At 39.4% G+C, this 23,229-nt stretch overlaps 1 protein-coding gene across 1 annotated transcript in view; it reads left to right on the top strand.

Moving 5' to 3' along the window:
• The window catches only part of MYO1E (myosin IE), a 196,861-nt gene that overhangs the window by 90,180 nt on the left and 83,452 nt on the right, over positions 1-23,229 (top strand). Inside the window, exons 4-5 of the mRNA XM_004421637.3 lie at positions 1,775-1,869; positions 21,165-21,252. Coding sequence (XP_004421694.1) covers positions 1,775-1,869; positions 21,165-21,252 — 183 coding nt within the window. The remainder of the gene's footprint in view (positions 1-1,774; positions 1,870-21,164; positions 21,253-23,229) is intronic.

The following is a 23,229-nucleotide window of genomic DNA, read 5'->3' as shown; positions in this document are numbered from 1 at the left end:
TAAGGAAACTGAGGCTGAGAGACAGGTGAAATACTTGAATCTATTGAGTGTTGGAGCTAGGAACTGAATAGGTCTTAATGACTCTCAGGGGTTTCAGGGGAGGGAAGAATCGGGTAGAGGAAATGCCTGCCCTATAATTCTCATAGGCAGCTGAGAGGTTCACTGAGACCATAGGTGGGAAACCAATTTGTAAAATACAGAGTCACATGCAAATGTCAAGTATGACTAGTTAAGCAGCTTTGAAGCCTCATTGGACAATGACTTGTCCACACCTTTCCCTCCACTGCCCATAGCTTTCTCTGCACTCCATTTCCTCCATTTTCCATCCTCTTTTCTTTGTTATAATCCTCTATTTCCCTGTTTTCAAAGAGGTGTTGAAAATATTCTTGCGTAAGCAGTCTGGGCTAGAAGAAGCCCATCTAAGACTATATCCTGAGGTCCCATCATGCAACCCTTTCTGGCTGTAAAGTGAAGGCAGGGATGACATTATTCTGGTCCCTATATAGAGTTATCCAGTTGACCAGTCCCAAGAATAGCCTTGACCCTCTCTGGGCAGTTCCCCTGTGAGCCCCCTGCTCACAACATGTGGGGAACCATGGAGACGGGATACACTGGATACAGTGCTTAACATGTGTGCAAGCATCAAAGCACCTTCCCATTCCCCTCTCGTCACCCAACTTTGACCTGCCAGAGCTTGCAATGAGTGGCAATTTCCGGGCCAGGCCCCTTTCTCTATAGTAAGTCATTGCGTAATTGGGCTCAAAGCTGGATTAAGTTATGCTTTACCTTTGCATATTACTCTACCTTTCAAATTACTTTCCCATCCACCATCTCAGTTGCCTTGTGAGATTTGTAGCAGGGACATTATTATCCCCACTTTAGAAATGAGGACCAGTGAAGGGAAAGACAGAATCTAAATGTCTTCTCACTCTAGATCTGACATTCTTTTCACTCTTTTGTTAGATAGCTTTAAATTTAAGGAGTGTTCCCTCTCCAGCTTTACACCACATGAAGTATTTTTCTTTTTGGTAATTTTTGAGGGAGTGATGGAGGTGAGGCCAAGAAATTGAAGAAAGCAGAGCTGAAGTCGTCCTGGCATAGTGAATTCATTAGTGAATTTATATTTATGCATAGATAAGATATGCATGAGACTCAAATGCAAACCCAGGAGAATATCTTGGTGTGGTAGGATTTTTATTCCGTATTGAGATGAAACAAACTGGTCAAACCAGTTTAACCCTTTAAGGAACCACACCTCCTAACATCTTCTTAGGGAGAATTTTCAGTTTTTCTGCGCATTCATAGATTGTCTCACTTAATTTCCTCTGGGGTCCAACTTGCTATCCTAGAAAAACAATTATGTAGGGATTTAGAATTCTAGTAAAAGTCAGATCCAGGTTTTTAGTAGGCCTCTCTTAAGACCTATTGTCCAAGTGTCTTCAGAAACTTTTAGAAATGGCATGTCATCTGCAGAGGCGTCTTTGGGTGGAAGTGTGTGGTGGTGGAGCATCTGAAGACATCGGTCATGTCTGAAGGCTGAATCACACGTATGCCTACGGAAGAGTCCTTCCAAATTCCATCTTCATTTTGTTAGGTGTAACTCCTCATGACCTAGGCAAGTTCATGAATTCTTGTATTAGGTAACCTTTAAGATGTAATTATAGGCATTGGAACTATACAGTGGTGGATTCATTTCCAAGGCCAAGAAAAGAAATTCAGTGTGTTGCTCTATCTGACCATGGTTTTGTTTTGTTTTGTTTTTTTGCTTTTCTAGGCACAGTATGAAAACCCACCACATATCTATGCTCTTGCAGATAATATGTACAGAAACATGATCATTGACAGAGAGAACCAGTGTGTCATCATCAGGTATGGGAAAGAGCCTTATTAGGTACAGAGGACGTGAGACAATGCTATAGTTAGGATTCCGCGAAGAAGCAATACTTTTGCACTGGCTGCTGATGTCAGAGGCTGGTTAATGTATCTGAGTAACAAGCAGGCTGTCTGCTTTGTCCTGGTTTATTTTATAACTCCAAATCATAAAAGCTTTGAGCTTCTGTGGGGTTGCTGTTTATACCCCTGTCACTTAAGTTGTTACAGCTTTAGGGCACATGCTAGCCAGATCTACCCTGATCGTCACTGGGCCCTGAACTGAAATCATAAAACGTCTCTCCTCCCGTTTGATTGTACCATGGCTTTACTCTGGAGATTGTCTCATTGGAGATCGTTTATGTCATAAGTATAATAAGCATGTTTTGCTGTTTTATCAGCTGGAGTCTTTTTCTCTAGGTGTCTATTTTTCCTTTCCTTAATAATTTAGTAGTTCAAGTTTAAACTTTTTTGGTGTACTTCGTCATTTGCTTTTAATTTTCTGAGGGCATTACTGGTAAATGCCAGCATTAGGTGTCTGTCGGTCGCTACATTTCAAAATCCTTTTAACCTGAGTCAGCTCTGAGTCTGTGCTAGGTTAATTCCTTTACAATTTTGTTTACTATTATGAACATTTTCAAACATACAGAAAATATAAGCATACATGTTCCTATCGCTTAGAACAGTTAACATTTTGTCATTTGTGTTCATTTTTTTTAGTTAATTTTTTATCTTAAGAATTTTTGAGAATTTTTTTGTTATGGTTATTTACAAACATACACAAAATTAGAAAGAGTGTTATGATAAGCCCCTGTGTATCTATCATCCAGCTTGTACATTTATTAACATATGGCCAATCCTGTTTTACCTGGTCCTCCCATCCTGCCCCACTTGATTGTTTAAGCAAATCATTTCATTTGTCAGTGATTTAGTATGTACCTCTAAAAGATAATTCTTATCACACCTGAAAAATGAATAACTTTTAAAATATCTAATATTAACAGTATTCCAATTCCATAACTGTTTTATAAAGTCTTTTATATAGGTTCCAAAGAAGGCTCACACGTTGCTCTTGGTTATTGTCTCTCAAGTCTCTTAATCGTTAACAATTCTCTCTTACTTTTTGTTTTCTTGGCATTTATTTGTTAAAGAAAAAGGTTGTTTGTCCTGCAGAATTTTCTGCAGTCTGGGATTATCTGATTGTATATGTTGACTTTGCACTGTCCCCTATATTTGCTGTAAATTTAATTAGATCTAAAAGCTTGGTCAGGTTCAGATCAATTTTTTGGCAAAAATGCTTCGTCAGTGATGCTGTGCACTTAATGCCTGTTGGTCTCTCTTTGTGTGATGTTCAGATTGCCAGTGGGTCCATCCATTATAAATTCTCATTTCATAGTCATTGTTTAATTAATGGTTGAAAAATAGTTATTTTCTAATTCTATTATTCCTTCTACGTTTACTAGTTAGAATTCTTTTATTTGGTTACCTTAAAATGCAATCTATATGGAAAAACTAGATAAAAAGTTTGAGTCGTCGTCTTTATTTACCAATTTTCAAAGCAGTAAGTTCATGCCCTGGCAACTCCCCAGGGTAATATGTTTTTATTTTAAGTATCATTCCAAACTAGTGGATTTTAAATATCTTATCTGTTTAACTACGTGTCTGTTTTTCTTTTTGGCTCAAACGGTCCTGTCTTTAGCCAGTGAGACCCCTTTGTATTGGCTGCTATGTCCCTTTGACATGACCCCAGTAGTCTTTGATAGTTTCCTTGTTTAAGATGTTCCAGGCTCATCTGCAGAGCCCTGGAATCAACCATTTCACCAAAAGGCCTGATTCATTTTAATGGGAAAGGGTATTTAGAAACCACCAATCTAGTCACTAAGAGTGCTCACTGCTGTATGTTGTCCATGCTACTAGTTCTTTTCAGAGGACAAAGGGAAGGAATATGAACTTCTCTAAGAAAAAAATGAAACGAGTTCATACTGATAACTTACATTTCATTTTTAAGATTATAGGGTTTTTACTTCTTTGATTTTTATATTTGTATCTCATTTCTCTTATTCTGAAAATCTTGGTTCCTGATGACATTATCACAATTATTTACTTTTATACTGTGTGTATAAAAATAAAAATATAAATAAATAAGTATATATATAAATATATATAATGGGGTAAAGCAAATAAGTAATTTTATTAATGCTTTAAAATAACAATACCAGTATATTAGTAGCCATACTGAATTCACTTTAAAATTCTTTGTTCTTTTTGTCCTAGCATGTACAGTCAAAATATTGGGTTTTAAAAGTCATGTAAAACAAACATTTTCTGTGTCATTAACGTGCCAACCTGACCTATAGTTACTTTCATTTATTTCATTTTGGATTTTAGGGATTTAAAATTTTTAACTTTAATTTTGCTTTATAATTATTTAAAACATTTACATGCCCCCAAAGTCACACTATAAATCAAGAACGCTGAAGCATTTCAAGGTAAATGTAGATCTCAAGTATTTTCAGCGTAAATATAGACTCCATGACATTTTACCTCTAAATATTTCCATATTCATCTCTGGAAAGTAAAAATATTTTCTTACTTAGCTCCAGGACCATTATCACAACTAAATAATTAATAATAATTTAATATTATTTAAAAATAAGCAGTCCACATTCAGATTTCTCTAATTGTTGCAAACATGTCCTTTTTTGCCAGTTTTTGTAAATCAAGGAACACTGGTTGCATTTGGGTATGAATCCTTCATTTTTTTTTGTCCTACCATAGTTCTCCTACTACCACCATTGTTTTTTTTCTGACATTGACTTGGTGAAGAGACCAACAGAGTTTTCCCATAGACAACTTTTAGGTTTTTCTAATTGCTTCCTCATGGTCTCATTACGCTTATTCCTTCAACTGGATTTTCTGTAAATTGGAAGTTAGATATAGATGCTTAGTTAGATGCAGGTTAAGCCCCTTTAGAAGGAATATTTGGGTGATGATGAGTTCGGTTGCTTAGGGAAAGGCTTCTGCTTGACCCCAAGTTGAGGTCGCTGGCTAATAGAGAGGTGGGAGGCATTGTCTTAAGTGGAATTAAATGAGAGAGTACAGGATGAGTTTTCTATATCAGTCCCTTGCCCTTTCTCTTTCCTCCTGGGCCTCTAGTGAGATGAGAAGGAAGGGAATGGTCTTGTCACCTGAGCTTCACGAGTCTGGAAGCTGCTTCAGTCTTACCCAGCCCACCTCTCTCCCACTTTCAGATCCCCTCAACCTCTCCCTGCAGGATACTCGTGCACTGAAGCATGACACATGACCACTTCTAGGATCCTTCTTTTCAGCTGTTCAGGTGGCAAAGACTTGAAGGCCCTGCTCCAAGGATTTCTGATGCGGTAGCTGTGCTGTAATTTAGGAGATGGTAGAACAGGGAGCTGCTTTGACTTCTGACGCTAATTACGCAGAGTTAGGCCAAACTTCACAGGTTAAGGGCACAGTCCTCCACAAGACTGCCCTCACGTCAGACACGGCGGGGGTGTGGGGGGTCTCCAGGCTATCCTCACTTCTGACCAACTAGCTACAAATTCAAGAGTTCCCACTACCCCCTCAGGTTCAGTAATTTATTAGAACAACTCACAGAACTCATGAAAACACTGTTTCTGTGATTACAGTTTTATTATAGTAAAAAGATACAAACCAGAAAAAAGTGGAGATGCATAGCAAGGTCTGAGAGGGGTCCAAATGTGAAGCATCTGGTCGTCCTCTCCCATGGAGTCACGGATGGTGTTACCTACTTCCAGTAGGATGTGTGAGTTGGCGATAGTATTACCAACCAGGGAGGTTCACCCGAGTCTTTGGTGTCCAGAGTTTTTATTTGGGCTCAATCACATACTGCCTGCATGGCTGACCTTTAGTCTCCAGTTCCTCCAGAGGTCAGAACTTACATGGTGCTTTCCAAAGCGCCCATCATAAATCATGGTCCAGTTCCCAAAGCCCCCAGGCAAACAGAGACACTCCTGTCAGACAGGATATTCCAGGGCCCTATAGGTTATCTCCCAGTATCTGAACCCAGCCTCTCTTTGTGTTACTTCTTTACTATCCAAGAGCTGTGGTTCATCTGCTTTGAGAAAGTAGATTTGCTGTCTCTGGCACTCGCACCAATTCTGTGATCCTGGGCAGCAATCCTAACGCTTGTCTGGGCGTCAGTTTCTTCATTTGTGAGTAAACTGATTGATCAGATGACCTCCAAGGTCTCTCCTGGTTTTGGAGCTCTTTCTTGCAAATAATACTAGAGGGAAGAGAAGGCAGAGAAATGCTGTTCTGGGTAGAGAGGCCCAAGTTTGCAGCCACTGACACTGGGAGAGCTGGGTGCTTGATCATCCAGGGGCCGAATAGAATGCTACCTGCCTGAGTACATTTGTAAACAGAAAACAAACAACACCCATTTTCCCAGGGGCTGGAAGGGAAGCCTGCTTCTTGTGCTAAGGGCTTCTGCCATAGCTGGAAAGACTAGGAATTTTTAGTATCATTTAATTGGGAAATAAAAAATTGATGATGACCTAATCTCTCTGGTGTTCTTTTAGACCTCCACCTCCCGATTTCCCTGGTGTGACCTTGTCTACATGATGAAGTGCACACTCTTTAGAGGGGATAATGCAGCACAGAGAGGTGGTATTATCAGTTTCTTCCCAATCTTACTCATGTTTTCTCAAGAGGTGGATACGGTGACAGGATGGACTGGCCACTGACTATTTCTGGACTAGAAATCAGTGTAACAAACTGAATTTAAAAAGAAGGAAATCAAGGAAGAAGACAGGCTGCTTTCTCAAGAGGCCTCCATCAAAGCCTTGGTCCTGAGTTTTGCAAACATCTGGACTTGCTTTGTCAAAGTAGCTGAAGTTGAGCAGCCTCAAGTAGACTGATTCTGGCCAAACTCAGAAATGAGTGTGAGTTGGACCCCAGTCATGATTTATAAGGAGAATTCTGCTAGTGGACTGTGCAGTTGGTTATTTCCCTGGAACACAGTTCACCAGGGGAGCCAGGTTACCATGAGAGGGTTGAATTTGGAGCAAAGGGATGATTATATTGGCAAATGTCATCAGATCGTGACCTCCACTTCTAGCCGGGGACAGTGAACTAAGGGTGTTGCTCTACTCCTCGGTGGTCTGTTCACTTGGGGAAAACCCCATCTTTCCTGCTGTTTATCTTCCTGTCCAGGCTCCATGTAGGTCAACCCCCTTTTATTAGCCTACACTTTCTCCTGCTAGCCCATGCCATCCATTAGGTTAATTAAGTTCTAGTCAGAAATAAACCCCCAGGATTTGCTTTAGATGTTTCCCAAGTCTTTCCCAACAGCCCACTGGCAGACAGCTCAGGGATAGTGGCTGCTATGGATGCTAATTTCATCCACCATGCCTTGTGTTCACTAGTTTAATTTTCCAGGGATAAATATTTCCAATTCCTGAGTTGCCTTATTAGCTCAGTGGCTATAAAGATATCTAGGCTACACATCTAGAGATTCTGTTTCAACTGATTTATCATGGGCCCAGAGCAGCAATATCTTTTTTCACATTCCCCAATTTATTCCAGTTGAAAACCAATGCTAAGCCTTCTGAAATCCTGATTCCCGGTCACCTCCTCTCTTTAGCACCATTAAGTCCAGGCAAGATACACTTCCTGAGTGGCTGCCCTCTGCTGGGTGCTTTCCATATAGGTTATCTCTTTTCATCCTCACAACCACTCTGGGAGTCGACATTATTGTTTCTTGAGGTTTCATCCAGCAAATGAGGCTTAAGAGAATTATAAGATCCTCAAACTAGTAAACGGCAGAGCCTCTATTTGAACTTAGCCCTGTCTGACATCAAACCTCATACACTTAATCTATACCCTACTGGTAAGTGATACCTCTCTGTGTCTCAGTGTCCCACATTTCAGTGGATGTGTTAATAGCTACCATATACTATAAGATGAGGTCAGAACATTCAACAAGGGTAGTATCGTGGACTTGAACCCCTAGGATAAAAGTCTCCCCACTAAAAGGATGCTTTTTTTAACCTAATCCGTTGTATGTTGTTGGTCATGATGCTCTCTGCAACCCAGGAGGCTGATGGGTGTGCTTGTCATCAACTGGAGGACAGGCAGTTGACACATAGGTGGATTTAATGAAAGAACACGACCGAATTAATATGTTAATCTCAATTTCTTACCGAGAAGTGAAGACGAATTTATATACTAGATGGCCGTACCTGGGCCATTTCTTTATCTTGATTGACTTGTTGTCCCTGGACATGTGTGAGGGAATTATCGATGGGTATTGATCCCATCCATAATTGGTACATTCCATTACAGAAGCCTTCATCAACTGAGGAAGCCAGCAGATCAGCTTTACTGGTATCCCTGCTTTTCACCCCAAAGTATGTTCCTTGCAAGCCATGTAGTTTTAAATGTGTGCATTTGTCAAAGGGACCCTAGTGTGCTATGTAAAATTATGCATGTTTGGCACATGAAAGTAAAATGTGAGTGTATTAGAAAGTTGACCTATATGAAATAATAGAATTCTAATAAACATTAAGTAAACTTAATAAATATTAATTTTGTTTATCATTTCAGGATTTCTAAAGTCTCTCATGGTGTACATGGTTAATATCTGTTTAAGAAGCTATCTCGAAAAGTTTAAATGGATTTTTTTTTGATAAATTTATAAGGAGATACATTTAAATTATTTGAGTTCTTCTCCACTAAAAGTTGGAATCATTCTTTATCAAATGGGCATTACACTATCATATTGTATGAAGACATCAGAAAGAATTCTAATTGTGAGAATTGAGAGAGCCTGTGTCTCCAGTGTAGGCCTTTCTCCTAACCTTGGGGTTCACAAACCACGGCCCCATGCCTGTTTTTGTAAATACGATTTCATTGGAACAAAGCTACACTCATTAGTTTCCATGTGGAAACTGTGGCTGCTTCTGTGCCACAACTGCACAGTTGAATTGTAGTGACAGAGACCATATCAGGGCCGTTACAGGAAAAGTTTACCAACTTCTGCGTTAAGCACAAATTATCAGTGCGATAACTACATTTATGTGACATACCAACATTTCAAATTTAACAAGTTCATAATGGTTCTTTCTATTTTACCCCAAAACTTATTCCACCACCAACTCTCTCTTCCAAACATAGTTGCCAGATGAATGCTCCTTAACTATTATATCATTTAGCCAACGTCCCACTTCTGCTAAAATATCTCAGCGGCTCTCCATTGCCCAGTAGAGTCCAAAATCCCTAGCTTGGGACATCTCCAACTCTATTTTCTGCTACTCTAACCAAATTGCTCTACTCTTTTCCTTGGAACGAGTCATGTTCATTTCTCTCTCCAAGTCCTTGCCCAAGTTGCTCTCCCTGTCTAGAATTATTCCCTCCTGCCCAACCCTTTCTCATCTACCTCAACCCAGTGATCTCTCCATCCTCTGAATTATAGTAGCACCTCATATACCCTTCCTTTTCACCACCTACTTAATATTATTATTTTTTAATTAGCATGTTCTCATTTTAAGTAGTTTTTCAATCCTTGATGACTAGAAACTGGTGTTAGGCTTCTTGGTTTCTCTGGTATACACAATAAATGTTTAATGATAATTTTGAAGTTGAAATACTTGAAATAAGCTGTAAGTGTTATTTGCATTTAGAAAATGGGGAGATCAATTTGGACTGAAACAGTAAAGGTGTCACGGAGATGTTGGGACTTGATTTGAGTCTTCCCTATAGGATGTGTGTGATGAAGAAAACGGAAACGGCTTCATAGTCTCTGGGACCCACAATGTGATGGGGAGAAAATGAGGAGGATATCAGTGTGGTTGTTAAAGAAGACTTTCATTGACAAATGGTCCTTGTAAATTACTTGAGGGCCAGAACTGGGTCTTCCACTTGTGTTTCTATATTATAGCCACATAGCATTTGTGCAGTAGTGCAGGATTGGTGATGTGGGGAGAAAAGGTTGACTGGGTGGCATGAACCTTCTTGAATGACAGGCTGGGTGATCTGCAGATAAACCTGTAGGCCTTGGTGATGTCTTACCGGTCTTTGAGCAGGGATGTGATACCACAAAAGGCTGGTTCACAAAATAGTCTATTGGTAGAAAAAAAGATTGGATTTTGAGAGACTACAGATATCTAGTGAGGTTATGAGTGCCTGACTGAGTTGGAAAGGCAATGAGGACACTGATGTGTGACATTCAATAAGCATGTGAAGGAATAAAGGAATAGGAAGTGAATGTGGACTCCAGGCGGTGCCAACAGAAAAATGTAACAGCTATAGCTTCATTAATATCCTTGACAATGATGAGCACCTGAAGATGCAGGTAGACACCTGTGAGCCCAGTAAATGAGCAACTCATATCTGCTTAGCTCATTAATCTTCTGTGCTCCAAAATCCAGAATTTGGATTTGTGTTTTAGAATTATATGTGATATCTTTGGATCTATCAGAGACATCTATGCAAATCTGCTTAATAAAATAATCATGGTATGGAAAAAGGGAAAGGAGAACTAGCAAGTTTTTCTTGTATTCTCTATGATGTCTGTGTCACCAGATAAGATCTTGGCAGTGTGGCCAGAGGCATTTCTGAAATCCTTGCCAACTGACCTCCGTGGAGACTTACGGGGCCTTGCAGAACGTTTATGTGGCAGTTTTATTGCTGCCATCAAAAGTGAATTCCTATCACTTTGGGCCTGCATCAGCTCTAGCTCTTCTAGCCTATTTAAAAAATGTGATGTCAATTTGAAAGCATCACGTTTGGCGCAGTTTCTAATTTTTTTGCTTGAAATATTCTGAAGCAGTTGTTTTCTGGAGAGTCGGGCATTCTGCCCTTAATGTGTCCAACACCAGTTTGCAAAGTCTTGTAGGTTGTATCCGGAATACATGCTGAATAAATGTTTTTAAAAGGATAAATAAAGATGTAGGAGATATTTTGAAAGTACTTCAAGAGGATTTGGTGACCCATTGAATGTGAGAATTTTGGTCGAGGAAAAGGAGAGAGTTGTCACTATTGGATCTTGAATTTCTGACCATCTGCTTCAAAAGACATTTGGGATTTGGAATCCCTAATATTTGTAGTAGTAAAGATTAAAGGTGAAATGTTTTAAAAAATCAGTTCACCTCCACTATTTGGCTTGTGTCTCGTCTCTGCTTCAGCACCATCAAGTGTCTCTCAGATTCTCAAGCTGTCTTCTTGTCTTTGATGTATTTCAGGAACCTTTTGTTATTAGCATTGGAACTCTTTTCTGTTTCTATTGGTCCACCCAATTTCTTGTTTATCCCAGCATTGGCCTTGGAGGCTCCTGTCCCTCTGGCCTGACTTTGGGAGGCCCTGTCAGCTCACACCCGTGACTATGGGGTCTGCATGTGGACTGCTCTCTGGCTATGGGTTTGAAGAGCAGGGGCTCGAATCTACCCTTTTCTCCCAAGCTTCCTGAAGATCTTATCTTCTGGCCTACATGGTTGTTGAAATTTCTTTATCATCAAAGAATGTTATTCAGGAAGGCTGACTCCTTAGCTAATTAATATATTATCCATAATCATAACAGTAACCCTTTTTTGAGTAGGTGCTTGCTTTGTGTCTCAGCATCTTTTACTTATATCATTTACAACCTGGCAAAATGGAAAACTATTGCCACCTCCCTTTGTGCAGATCAAGAAACTGAGTCTCAGAGAGGTAATGAAACGTGTTAAACATCTCATATTTGAAATGTGGCAAAACCGTGCTCCAAGCCAGGGCTCCCCCCTTACCCTCTTTCCACTTTTCTCTGCTGCTGGAAGCCAGTAGGTGTCAGGTTATATGGTTAGTAATCCATTACCACCCACAGTCATGTGGTGTAGTGGAAAGTTCTACACCAGTGGGGTTGAGTCACAGGGTGGACTCTTTATTCTGTTCTGTCTAAAGTGTGTGACCTCTGCAGGCCTCAGTCACTTCATTTGCAAAATAGGGATTAATATCTTAAAGGAATATAAGGAAAGCTGGATAAGGAAATATACATAACATTTTTCTAAACTGTTAAGGAGTGATGTAAAATATCTGCTAGTAACATTAAAAGGGATTTCAGAGCTAATCAGTAGCTGAGCTGGGACTCAAACTTGGTCTTCAGACTAAACATTGCGTTCTTCTGTTGCATCCAGCTGGGCCAAGATGAGCATTGCCATGGGGCCATTTTCTTGGCAGACTGTAGGTGAAAATTTTGTCTGCTTGACGTTACTAATTGATTGGGGAGAAATAACAGCTCTTTGTCTTGTTCACACTTTCCTCATTACGTTAAAGACTGAATTTTTATCATTTACTCAGTCATTTGGCATGCCTTTTTGATTTTGTATTTTATACATTTAGCCATTGCATGGACTTGAGGACTTACGTTTCAGTGTCTTATAGGAGCTGACAGATTACCCTTTTCTCTTCAGCCCTGGAACCCTCAGATGGGCAGCAGAGATGCTTCGCCTCAGACTTATTTCTTTCCCAGATCCAGTATGGCTGCCAGGAAGAGAGTGTGTGAATTGGTCTTTGGAGAAGGCTGTGCAGAACCTTCTTTGATGTGTTTCTCATTCTCAATCACATCTTGTCTTGTGATCAGAGTGATGCAGGCTATTATTTGTTAGTTCCATCTGTGTGGGAGATAATAAATGTTTTTGGCAGAAGCCTTACTTAGAGGGGTGTCTATCAGTAAAGACTCGGGAGTAGTTAAAAGTTTGATTATACTATGAACGGTGCTATTCATGGAGTTACTTTGGGAAACACTGTTGATTTTAACTGACTATCTAACCCATGTGAAGATTTTAAATATATACCCTCATCTGAAGCAGTATAGCTCAGGCTCAAGCCAGACTGTCTCGAGTCCTTTCCTAGCAACGCCACTCACTAGCTTTGTGACCCTGAGCAAGTTATTTAGTGTTTCTCATCAAAGAAAGGGGATAAGAATAGTAGCTACCTCACAGGGCTGTTATTCAGAGCAAATGAACAGTCCCTGACGGGCATTAACCACTCAATGGACACATGCTGCGTTTATTACATCCACCGTATTTTAGTTTGCTCCTTTCAAATCTCCTTTGGAATTATTTCTCATCTTCTGGTGACTCATTTTTCAGTCACTAATATGTTCATCTTTTATAACTCTAGAATTAGAAAAATATATATATTTTTAAAACTATCCCTGTATTTTTTATCCTTGGGTTATATCTTTTGAAATAAGCATCAAGTTCAATACTAATATGTCTCTACATCAAAAAAGTAGGGTCTATGAGGATAGATCCTGGTGGGAATTTTCAGAACTTCATTGTCTTATCAATCTCCCTGCCATGTTGACACAGTTGACCCCCAGCTCCCTCGGCTCCGTGATACCACACCCATCCTCCTGCTTCTCCTCATGCCTCTAACCTTTCCATCTTGTTCTCCACGTGGAGCGTCTGCAGCATGCCCTGAAATTCAGTGGCCCTCATTTCATTTAACATCCTTTGGGCTGCCAGCAACAGAAAATCTAATTCAAACTGGCTTAGAACTTAAGGAAACATTATCTCATGTAACAAAACATGCAGAGGATGTGCAGACCCCAGGGTGGGTTGACTCAGTGGTCCAGTGATGCCATCAAGGACTCAGGTCTTTCCTCCCCTCTGTTTCACAGTCCAGACATCCTGAGATTCGTTCCCCTAGGCAGTTCCAGGTGGCTACCAGTGGCAATCAGAGAGATGTACTTCCTTACATCCAGAGGAGAAACTTCTCTCATTAGTCCTTCCCTTCAGTCTAATTGGGCAACTTTGTTAATATGGACACTTGACAGTTGCTGTGGGGATCAGGTGCAGATGGGCTTAGCTGAGGATGCGACCAGCTTCCCTGTGCCTCATGTGCCAGGACAGATACCTGAACCAAATCAGGATATTGTCAGGAAAGAGGAGGTTGGAAATAGAGCGTGAGTGGAAACACACAGTGGCCACCATAGTCCCCAAGGTCCCGGCTCAGCCTGTGCTCAATCACACTTTGCCTTGGTAATCTCACTCACTCTCACTGTTTCAACTCTCTTTTACAAGTTGATCACTCGCATCACTGTATCTTCATCCTGAACCTTTCCCTGTGCTTCACGCTCACATTTTCAACTGTCTGCTGACCGTCTCTATCAGCCACCAATCAACAAAATTGAAAGGGGTTGGGTATATTTATATGTGTGTGTGTGTTTCACATGTACACAAGTGAACAAATATTCCATCTACTTCTTCCTTCCCTGTCCTCAGATTTGAGACTTTTCCTATAAGCTCTCTTTTAAACAATTTATTTTGAAGTAATTCCAAATGTACAGAAAAATTGCCAGAATAGTTCAAAGAACTCATATATCTCCTTCACTTACTTTCTCCAACTGGTAGCATTTTACCACGTTTATACTCTCTCCCTCCTTTCCTCCCTCCCACCTCTTTTCCCCTTCCACGTCCACACATACACACACACACACACTCACACAACTATTGATTTTACCAATGATATTTGTCTTTTTCTGAACCTTTTAAGGTCAAGCTACAGGTGCAATAACTCATCAGCCCTAAACCCTCCAGTGGGTATTTCCTAAAAACAAGATGCTCTCCTAAATAATCAGTTACAATACTCTGAATAAAGACGTTGATATTGGTACACCACTACCATCTAACCCACAAGCCCATTTACATTTTGCCAGTTCAGCCCAAAATATCTCTTTCCATTTTGCTCCAGGATCCTATCCAGAAATACATGTCTCTTCAGACTCCTTCATTTTGGAACAGTTCCTCAGACTTTTGCTGTGTTTTCTGCCCTTTACAGTTTTAACGAGTTTAAGCATTCAATTTTGTAGGCTGACCTCAGCATGGGTTTGTCTGATGATTCCTCATGACCAGACTTAGGTCATTCATTCTGGGCAGGAATGCCATAGAAACAATGCCATGCTCTTCCCATCACCTGGTCTGTCCTGTAGGTGTTGGCTGTGTTTCTAAATTCACCACATTTTCTTTATGATGTGTTAGCATTTTGTGGGGACGTATTCTGAGATTATGGCAACATCCTGCTCCTTATCAAACCTCCACCCACCATTGAGGACTCCTGCCGGAATCAATCACCTATGTGACAGTTGCCAAATGGTGACAGTCTATTTCTGTCATTCCTTCTACATTTATTAGTTGGCACTCTACTATAAGGAAGATTTTTCCCTTCTCCTCTCTTGATTGATTGATTGATTGATTTTTATTGCAGTATGGACTTATGGCTTCCTGTTTTATTCAATGGATCATAATCCATTATTATCATTATCTTGATTTGGCCAGTGGGAACCCTTTCGAACTGGCTCCTGTGTGTTTCATATGTCCACATCAGTCACTGTACATTTCTTTACTTTATGGCACTGCTACATGTTCCAGGCTCAGCTTGTATTTTCCCTGGCCCAGCCCTGGAGTGACCATTTCTCCAAGGAGCCCTGGTTCCTTTTATTGGAGAAGGGTATTTAGAGACCAAGATCTGGTTCTTAGTGTTTATTGATACTGGTGTGTCATTGCTTTTAGACCCTGTCAGTGGACAATGTTAGGAAATATATATGTACATATATATGTACCATGCACACCATGCGCACACACACATTTATTTATAGCTATTTCTATATCTGTGTGTGTGCATACTGATACCTTTAATTCCAACAGTTTGGATTGATACCTTTAATTCCAATCCAACCCCTCAGGGTTCTTTCTTGCTTCTTTGCAAATTTGTTAATACTTTTCCCTGACAATGAGAGTCTTGTTTCCACATTATTTTCTATATATTTATGTATTGCTCATCTGTTTATTTATGTGCTCAATCTAGTCAATCTCCCAGTGACCAGCCATCTCCTCCATCCATGACCTCAGTGCTCCTCTCACCCCTCATGGCTCTAAGTCCTGGCCCACCAGGCCCCCTAGCCCCACGCCTCTGGGTGGCCCCTCAAATGCCCTTTGCTGCTCTGCGTCCTTAGTCTCTGGGCTCCTGCCACTACATGATTTCCCAACACTGCCTAAAGTCTTATCTCAGTGATAAGATATTCACCAGCTTCTGAGGCCCCAAACCAAGAAGTCACTCTTGATTCCTTCCTGCCCCTCTTCTGCCATAACCAATCCCTTGCCAAGTTCTACCATTTTTACCACCTAATAGGGCGTAAGTTTACCCCCTTGTCTCTTTTGCCACCAGCACTGCCCTAATGGAGGCCTTCATCTCCCTCACCTGGACCCCGCACACCCTTTTAACCTGACTGCCTCCTTTCAATCCAACCTCCATGCTCCTCGAATGCTCCTCCTTGATGACTGCGGCACTTCCCAATGTGGCCTGGGCACCACTGGGGACACCAAGTGACTGTAGGTGGCACACCGCAGCGTTTACCTCATATTAAAGTATATACAGAGGATGAGCCCATGTTGAGTTTCATTGCAGTGTTTCTGCTTCTATCAAGGAGTAAATCTCTTTAAAGAGAGCAAGCTTCAGACTCAAGGCTTTTGGCAGGCCAGCTAGAATTTACTAACTTCAAATTTTGCTCGTGTTAACTATTAAGTAGATTAATATTATTTCTATAAAATACATATAAATTTAAAGAATAATGACCCAAAGATCACCCATCTCTTCACTTGTAAGTAAAAGAACATCCCCCGAGTGACCCTCTCCTGTCCAACCTATCCCAGTACCTTCTCCTCCCAATTGACAGGGAAATAACCACTGTCCTGAATTTTGAATATCTCTTCCCCTTCCTTTTATGGATTTACCCCCTATATTTACTTCCCTAACCAACATCTTGTTTAGCCTTCTATGCTTTTGAACTTGATGTAAATGGAATCATATTATATGCATTCTGTGTATACTTCTGCAACTTGCTTTTTCTCACACAACATTACTGTTCATGAAACTTAGCCATATTGTTGGGAGTAGCTGTAATTTTCTTTTTTCTCATTATTTTCTGGAATTCCACTTTTGAATATGTCACAGTTTATTTATTCTATGTTGATGGATATTTTAATTATTTTCACAAAAACTTTTATTTTCATTGTATTTATTTTTAAGCTTGCCAATTTTGGGCAAGTGATAGTGGTTTTCTATTTATAGTAGTCATATACAGGTTCCTTTTAAAATAAATTTAAGTAAATTGAGTCAATTTAGAGAAAAATAATAGGTCAATTGGTCTTTAAAGGTAAAGGGAAAATTCGTGAGTATAGTGCAGAAAGGACTCAAGTCTGGAGTCTGTATAAAATGTGACACTGACCAGAACTCTTGGTCCTTCCCCAAACCTGATACCCAAGGCCACTGTCATGAACTTTTCATTGCCCTCCAGCCCCTCTCCTTACCCCTCCTGCTCCTCACTTCACACTCAAGTCCTAGTCAACTGCTGGTAGTTCCTTCCAATCGTACCCCATGGGATTTTTGCCTCCAGCTGTGGCTCAGGCTTCACCCCCACCCCCTGATCCGAGGGCACTTGCGCATACACACATGCATGTGTGCGTGCACACACCTGCGTACCCCCCACTTGGCTAACTTTACCTGTCTTGTTGAGACTTAAATAGTGTGACTTCCTTTAAGAATCTTTTCCTAACACGCACTCCAATCAGGGATAGATGCCCCCAGGAGGCCCTAAAACTGTACCCACATCTCCTTGGTGTTGTTACCGCGTTTGTGCAATTGCCTTCCCCAGGAGGCAGGGAGATCCTCCAGGGCAGGAGCACATCTCATTCCAGCCTCCAGCCTCGAGCTTGGCACGTGGAGGGACTTAGACAATGCAAATGGGTGAACAAATGCACGTGTAAATTTTGTTTTAGATCTTTATTTTTTCTAAAGTGCAAACAAATATAAAGTTGGGAAAGCAATATTTCAATTACATTAACTTGATCAGTTATAAGGAATGACAGCTACTGTGGAAAGAACCAGTAGAGATATTTTGAGACTAGGAAGGGCGAGATAGGAGTAGATTGGTGAATCCTCCAAACGTAGGAATGGTTGACTCTGCTTATCCTATGGGATATCGCCCCGCAAAATATGACTGAAATATTTCTACATTTGCTAGAATAAGTTGAAGTGAATTGAAAACACTACTGATTTTTAAGTGAGAAATAACCTTCGGACTAAGAAAAACAATTATAGTCCTTGAATCCAATTATTATATACTATTGTAAATAGCTTTTTCCCTCCACAACATTCTTTCCATTTCTTTGAAATTTTAGCATGTGTTTCCATTTCTATGGCTAATGCACACAGAAATATTACATTATTTCCTATTTGAATTGATATTTCCTATGACGGCTATCTTGACTTTGTTTTCAATTTGCTTGGCTTGTTCCCAGCCAGCTACATAAAAACTAGGAAGTTTGTTAGAAATTCTTATTTCTAGACTCTGTCTTTGGAGACTGGAATTCAGCAGATCATAAGAGGGGCCCAAACGTGGGCATTTTTTAAGTACTCTGAGGATTCTGATAGGCTGCTGGATTTAGAGACCAATGGGGCATTTTTCTAATTTAAGGCACATACACGTCTAGAATATTTTTTCGTCCACTTTAGAAGTCAAGTGAAAGCAATTAAATTAAGAAAGGCTGCCCATAACCATAAGCAAAGCAAATTGCTCTAACTGCTGTGAGATGCAAAGCAAATAATTTTGGGTGTGCCATATAATCTCTCTGATACCTTCACACTCTTTTAGGTTTTAGTTCAGGGGAAGAAACAATATTTTCCCAGACCAACAGGGCCCGTGTAATTATGGTTGTATATACTGTAAACTTCAAGTAATTATGTAACATTCCATTATTGTACCATATTCTGAGCAAATTACTGGCCTCTGATCAATAAAACTTTTAAGTGTCTGTAAACTGAAACCAAGAAAGGAAAATTCTGATCAATATTCAGCCAGATCAAATTATTTTAAATCTTCTGAAAAATATCACAATTACTGAGAATATAGATATCCTATTAGACCTGGCATACTTATTTTAATATGTGAAATGAGTTACTTTCCATTATTATTCTTTTCTTTTTCTTCCAACAAAAGAGACAAAGTATTTCATGTCTGATCACACTATTAACCAAAGACACAGTGGGGGAATTGCTATACTTTTATTTCATAATTCAAATAGGATTTGTTGTTTTTTCCTTTCTTCTCTCTCTTTTTTACACACACACAGCTTGCTTTAAGGAATTCTAAATATGAAAATATGTTTACTCATCGTGATAAAGGAAGTCAAATAATAATCTAAAGAAATTAATCGGTGTTGATTATCGTTGTGATGTGTGATCCCACCTTTTCTGGAAATGCTCTTTTAAAAAGGTGAAATCTATAAGTAATTGCCTGTCTCAAAAATGTAAGCATTAAGAGAAATCACATCAAAAGAAAACAAGAATCATCCAATTGCCAGCCCGTCAACAAGTCAGAAATATTTCTTTTTCCTTGTTCCACTTCGATTGTTGTCCATACATTATTTTTACGTAGTTGTAATAACGTTATAGATACATTGTCTTCTGCTTATGTTGCTGCTTAATCTTAGTTGCATTGTCTTTATGTTGCGACATAGTTTTCTACTTATTTTAAATGTCTGTGTAATATTATATTGGTGGTTGTACCGTTGTACTCTTGGACTTTCAATATTCTTGAATGTTCACATTATTTACAACATTATAAAATGGAGTTTCATTGTTAACAAAACCTGTGCTTCAAATGGGCAAGAGTGCATGTTTTGACCCTGAATCTAGCATATAAGTCATCTGATTATATGGACCATTTAAACAGATAATTTCCTTCTGGAGCTGAAATATTTACTGTACCTACTTGTGCCTGCGAGTAAGCGTGTCCTCTGTAAAGGTGTGATACTTCATCCCAGACTCGTTGGTTTTCTACTTGCCACCGTATCTTTCTTATGAAATTTCAGTTTGGTTTCCCTATTCATGTGACCCATAAGCCGGGAGCCGAGTACTAGGATGGTGAATGAGTTGCATGGATGGATTCAGACCTTTAGAGGTCCTCAAAGAGTATGGTTCCCTCATTCTTCCCCATAATCTCTCCAACTAAGCATATAATATGTTAGTTCAAGGAAATTCAACAAAGTTCTGAGTTTTGCTATGATGACTACTTTAATCCTTTTTTTTGGTTTTGTTTTGAAATATCAAATTATTTCGAACTTTATTTCAGGTTTCTTTTGGGGGTATGGGATCACCTGGCTTGGTTGTACCTTAAGCAAATGTTTCCTCTTTTCTTAAGTAACTAAGCAATTGATAATGGTTCATTAGGTTGAGTGTTCATAGAAGAACATTTGCTCTGTACCTCAAAATTCCTGGTCACCAATAACCAACAAAAATATTATCTTATGAGCTCATAGCAGCCTGAATTTTTCATACCAAATTCCACCTTTATTTTATATGAGAATTCCCTTAATCTAATTAATTATGTCATGGTAACATGAAGGCTACCAACAGAGAGATGAGAAATCTGACTGACTTAAGCATGTTTTGAATTGAGATCATCATCAAGTCAAGGGGATTTTGAAGGAAGAACGGGTATTTTGAAGAACAGACTATATACTGTTAACAAAAGGGTTTCCCCATGGAGTAAGGCCACCAAACGGAAGGTAGTCTTTGTTATTCAGGATGTGATTAATATTGCCTCATCATTTAATTTTAGAACTTCTAAAATAAAGTTGCTTGCATCAGTTCAAGGCACATGATTTGAAACCTAAGTGCCTACTTTGTTTTTTAATTGCAGAAGTAACATGCGTTTCTAAAAGTTTGGAAAATAATGAACTGAACGAAGTCTCCTATGGTATCTTTTCCTTTACTAAAACCTCTGCTAATATTTTGTGCTAGTTTTAGTCTTTTTTTTTCTTATGTACCTTTTTCTTTACATTTTGTAACCATGTTTTATGTATAATTTGAATCTGATTTGTTTCACTTAACATTACTTCATATACTTTTTTTCCTATGTTTACAATCTTCATGTCAATTGTAATTTTTGTATAGTATTCCAACCTTCTGATATTCCATAATGTTCTAATCATGTCCCCTATCATCAGGCATTTAGAATGCTTAAATTTTTTATCCTATACACAATGATGATTATCAAGACCCTGGTCTACACACCATGTTAATATTGCTCACACAAGTCGTGGAGGTGACCTGATCCTGCCATGATTTGCCTTTCTCAACCAGTGTTGTGCATTTTTTACTGAATTCCTTTGTGTCTGTTTTCTTTTTTAGTTTTTTGGTTTTTTTTCAGGAGGGACCTCCCTGGTTATGATCCACTTCATGGGTGGGTATTTTTGTCTTTCTTTCCTCAGTGGTGAAAGTGGTGCTGGAAAGACAGTGGCTGCCAAATACATCATGAGTTACATCTCCAGAGTGTCTGGAGGAGGCCCCAAAGTCCAGGTGAGTTGGTGATATGGCCCGTTTTGAGCCTCTGTACTATGTGAAATGTAAGAGGCTCCATTTGCTGTTTAATTTTCTTTATTTATTTTGTTCCCCCAAAGCCCCAGTAGATAGTTGTATGTCATAGTTGCACATCCTTCTAGTTGCTGTATGTGGGACACGGCCTCAGCATGGCCGGAGAAGCGGGCGCGTCGGTGCGCACCCGGGATCCGAACCCGGGCTGCCAGCAGCGGAGTGTGCCCACCTAACCGCTAAGCCACGGGGCTGGCCCTCCATTTGCTGTTTAAAAAATAATTTTTCTTCCACAGAAAAGACATTGGTTCTATAACCAAGAAACTTGAAATCTGCAAAGAAATAACATGTTATGAAATGGAGATGCCTAATATGTAATGAGCTCCTACAAATCAATAATAAGGTCAGAAATCCAAAAGGAAAGTAAACAAAGGGCATGAAAGACAACTCATAGAGAAGGAAATGTAAATGAATCATAAAACATGAAAACGTGCTCACCCTCATGATAATAAGAGAAGTGCAAATTAAAACTACACCAGAAAACTATTTCTTAACTGTCAGAATGGCAAAAATTTTGTAATGTTTTAAACACTCTGTTGGTAAAAATGTAGGGACTTAGTCTCTCTCATACCTTATTGGTAAGAGCATGAACTAGTATACTTTCATGGAGGGCATTTCAGCAAAATCTATCAAATCTACCTGCATACACCCTTTGACTCATCAATTCTGCTTAAGAGAATTTTTCTTTCAGATGTGCTGAAATGTATGCAAAATGATACGTGTATAAAGTTATTTGATGTGGCATTTTTTGGTAATGTAAAAGACTGGAAACAACTTAAATGTTAATCAGTTGGCATCTGGTGAATTAATTTATGGTTCATAATAGAATAGAATATTATACAGCCATAAAAAATGAAACTTCATGTACTGACAGGGAATGATCTCCAAGATACATCATTAATTGCAGGAAGCAAGGTTCAGAACATTGTGTATAATGTGCTGCCATTTGAGAAAAAAAGAGAACATATATCAATGTTTGTTTGGATCTGTGTAACATATCTCTAGAAAGATATATGAGAAACTGATAATGATTTCTTCAGAGAGGGAAACTGGGAGACTGGGGGAAGGGCATACTCTCCCTTCATACCCTTTTGAACCTTCTATGTTTTGAATTATGTGAATAAATTTCCAATTCAATCAGTTTAGAAAAATTTTAAAAGACAGAGAGAGAAAGAGAAAGGGGAAAGAGAGAAAGAAAGAAGGAACGGTTAGAGGGTAAATATTAGGAAAAGGGGATGACCCGGAGAATGAGGACACAGGAGAGATGAAAAGAAAAGGAGGGGAATACAATATGGGCAGAGAAGCAGCACATTCAAGAGGACAGTATGAAGAATGGGGTAGATACAGCTTTATCTGTTTTTAGTTTTACTCATTGTCATAGCAGAATTGGCATCCACAGAAATGGGTGAAGCCCCTTCCCCAAATAGCAATGGATGATGGGGGTGGGGAGGTGGCATCCACAGAGTGCTGCCCAAATTCACATGCTCATCCCTGGCACAGACTGCTGGGGACTTTTTTTTATTGGAATTCATGATCCAAGGTAGATTTCACTGTAAAGATTAATTTTTTAATCAGAATCATTTAATAAGCAATGTTATTGCCACCGTCGGCTGTAGACTTTAAAAAGACACATCAAAATTCTCCTTATTGTGGCTCTGTCTGCTAATTAAATAGTGCTCCATCGTGTCTGGTGGGTCAGAAAGTGTAAGGCAGCCTCCAAAATTCCTTTTGCAGAGTAGAAGATTCTTAGAGTGGCCTCTTTCCCTGAATGAAAGGAAGGTCTTGAGCAGCACTGTTCAGTAGAAAGATGGTGCAAGTTACATACGTAATTTAAAATTTTCAAGTAGCCACATTTAAAAAAAAATAAAAAGAAGCCTATGAAATTAATTTTGAAAATATATTTTG

The sequence above is a fragment of the Ceratotherium simum genome, chromosome 3 (assembly GCF_057802395.1).
Source record: "Ceratotherium simum simum isolate JZ-2026a chromosome 3, ASM5780239v1, whole genome shotgun sequence".
NCBI lineage: Eukaryota > Metazoa > Chordata > Mammalia > Perissodactyla > Rhinocerotidae > Ceratotherium > Ceratotherium simum.
The sequence above is the reverse complement of the archived record's forward strand: the minus strand, read 5'-3'. Positions and strand labels throughout refer to the sequence as shown.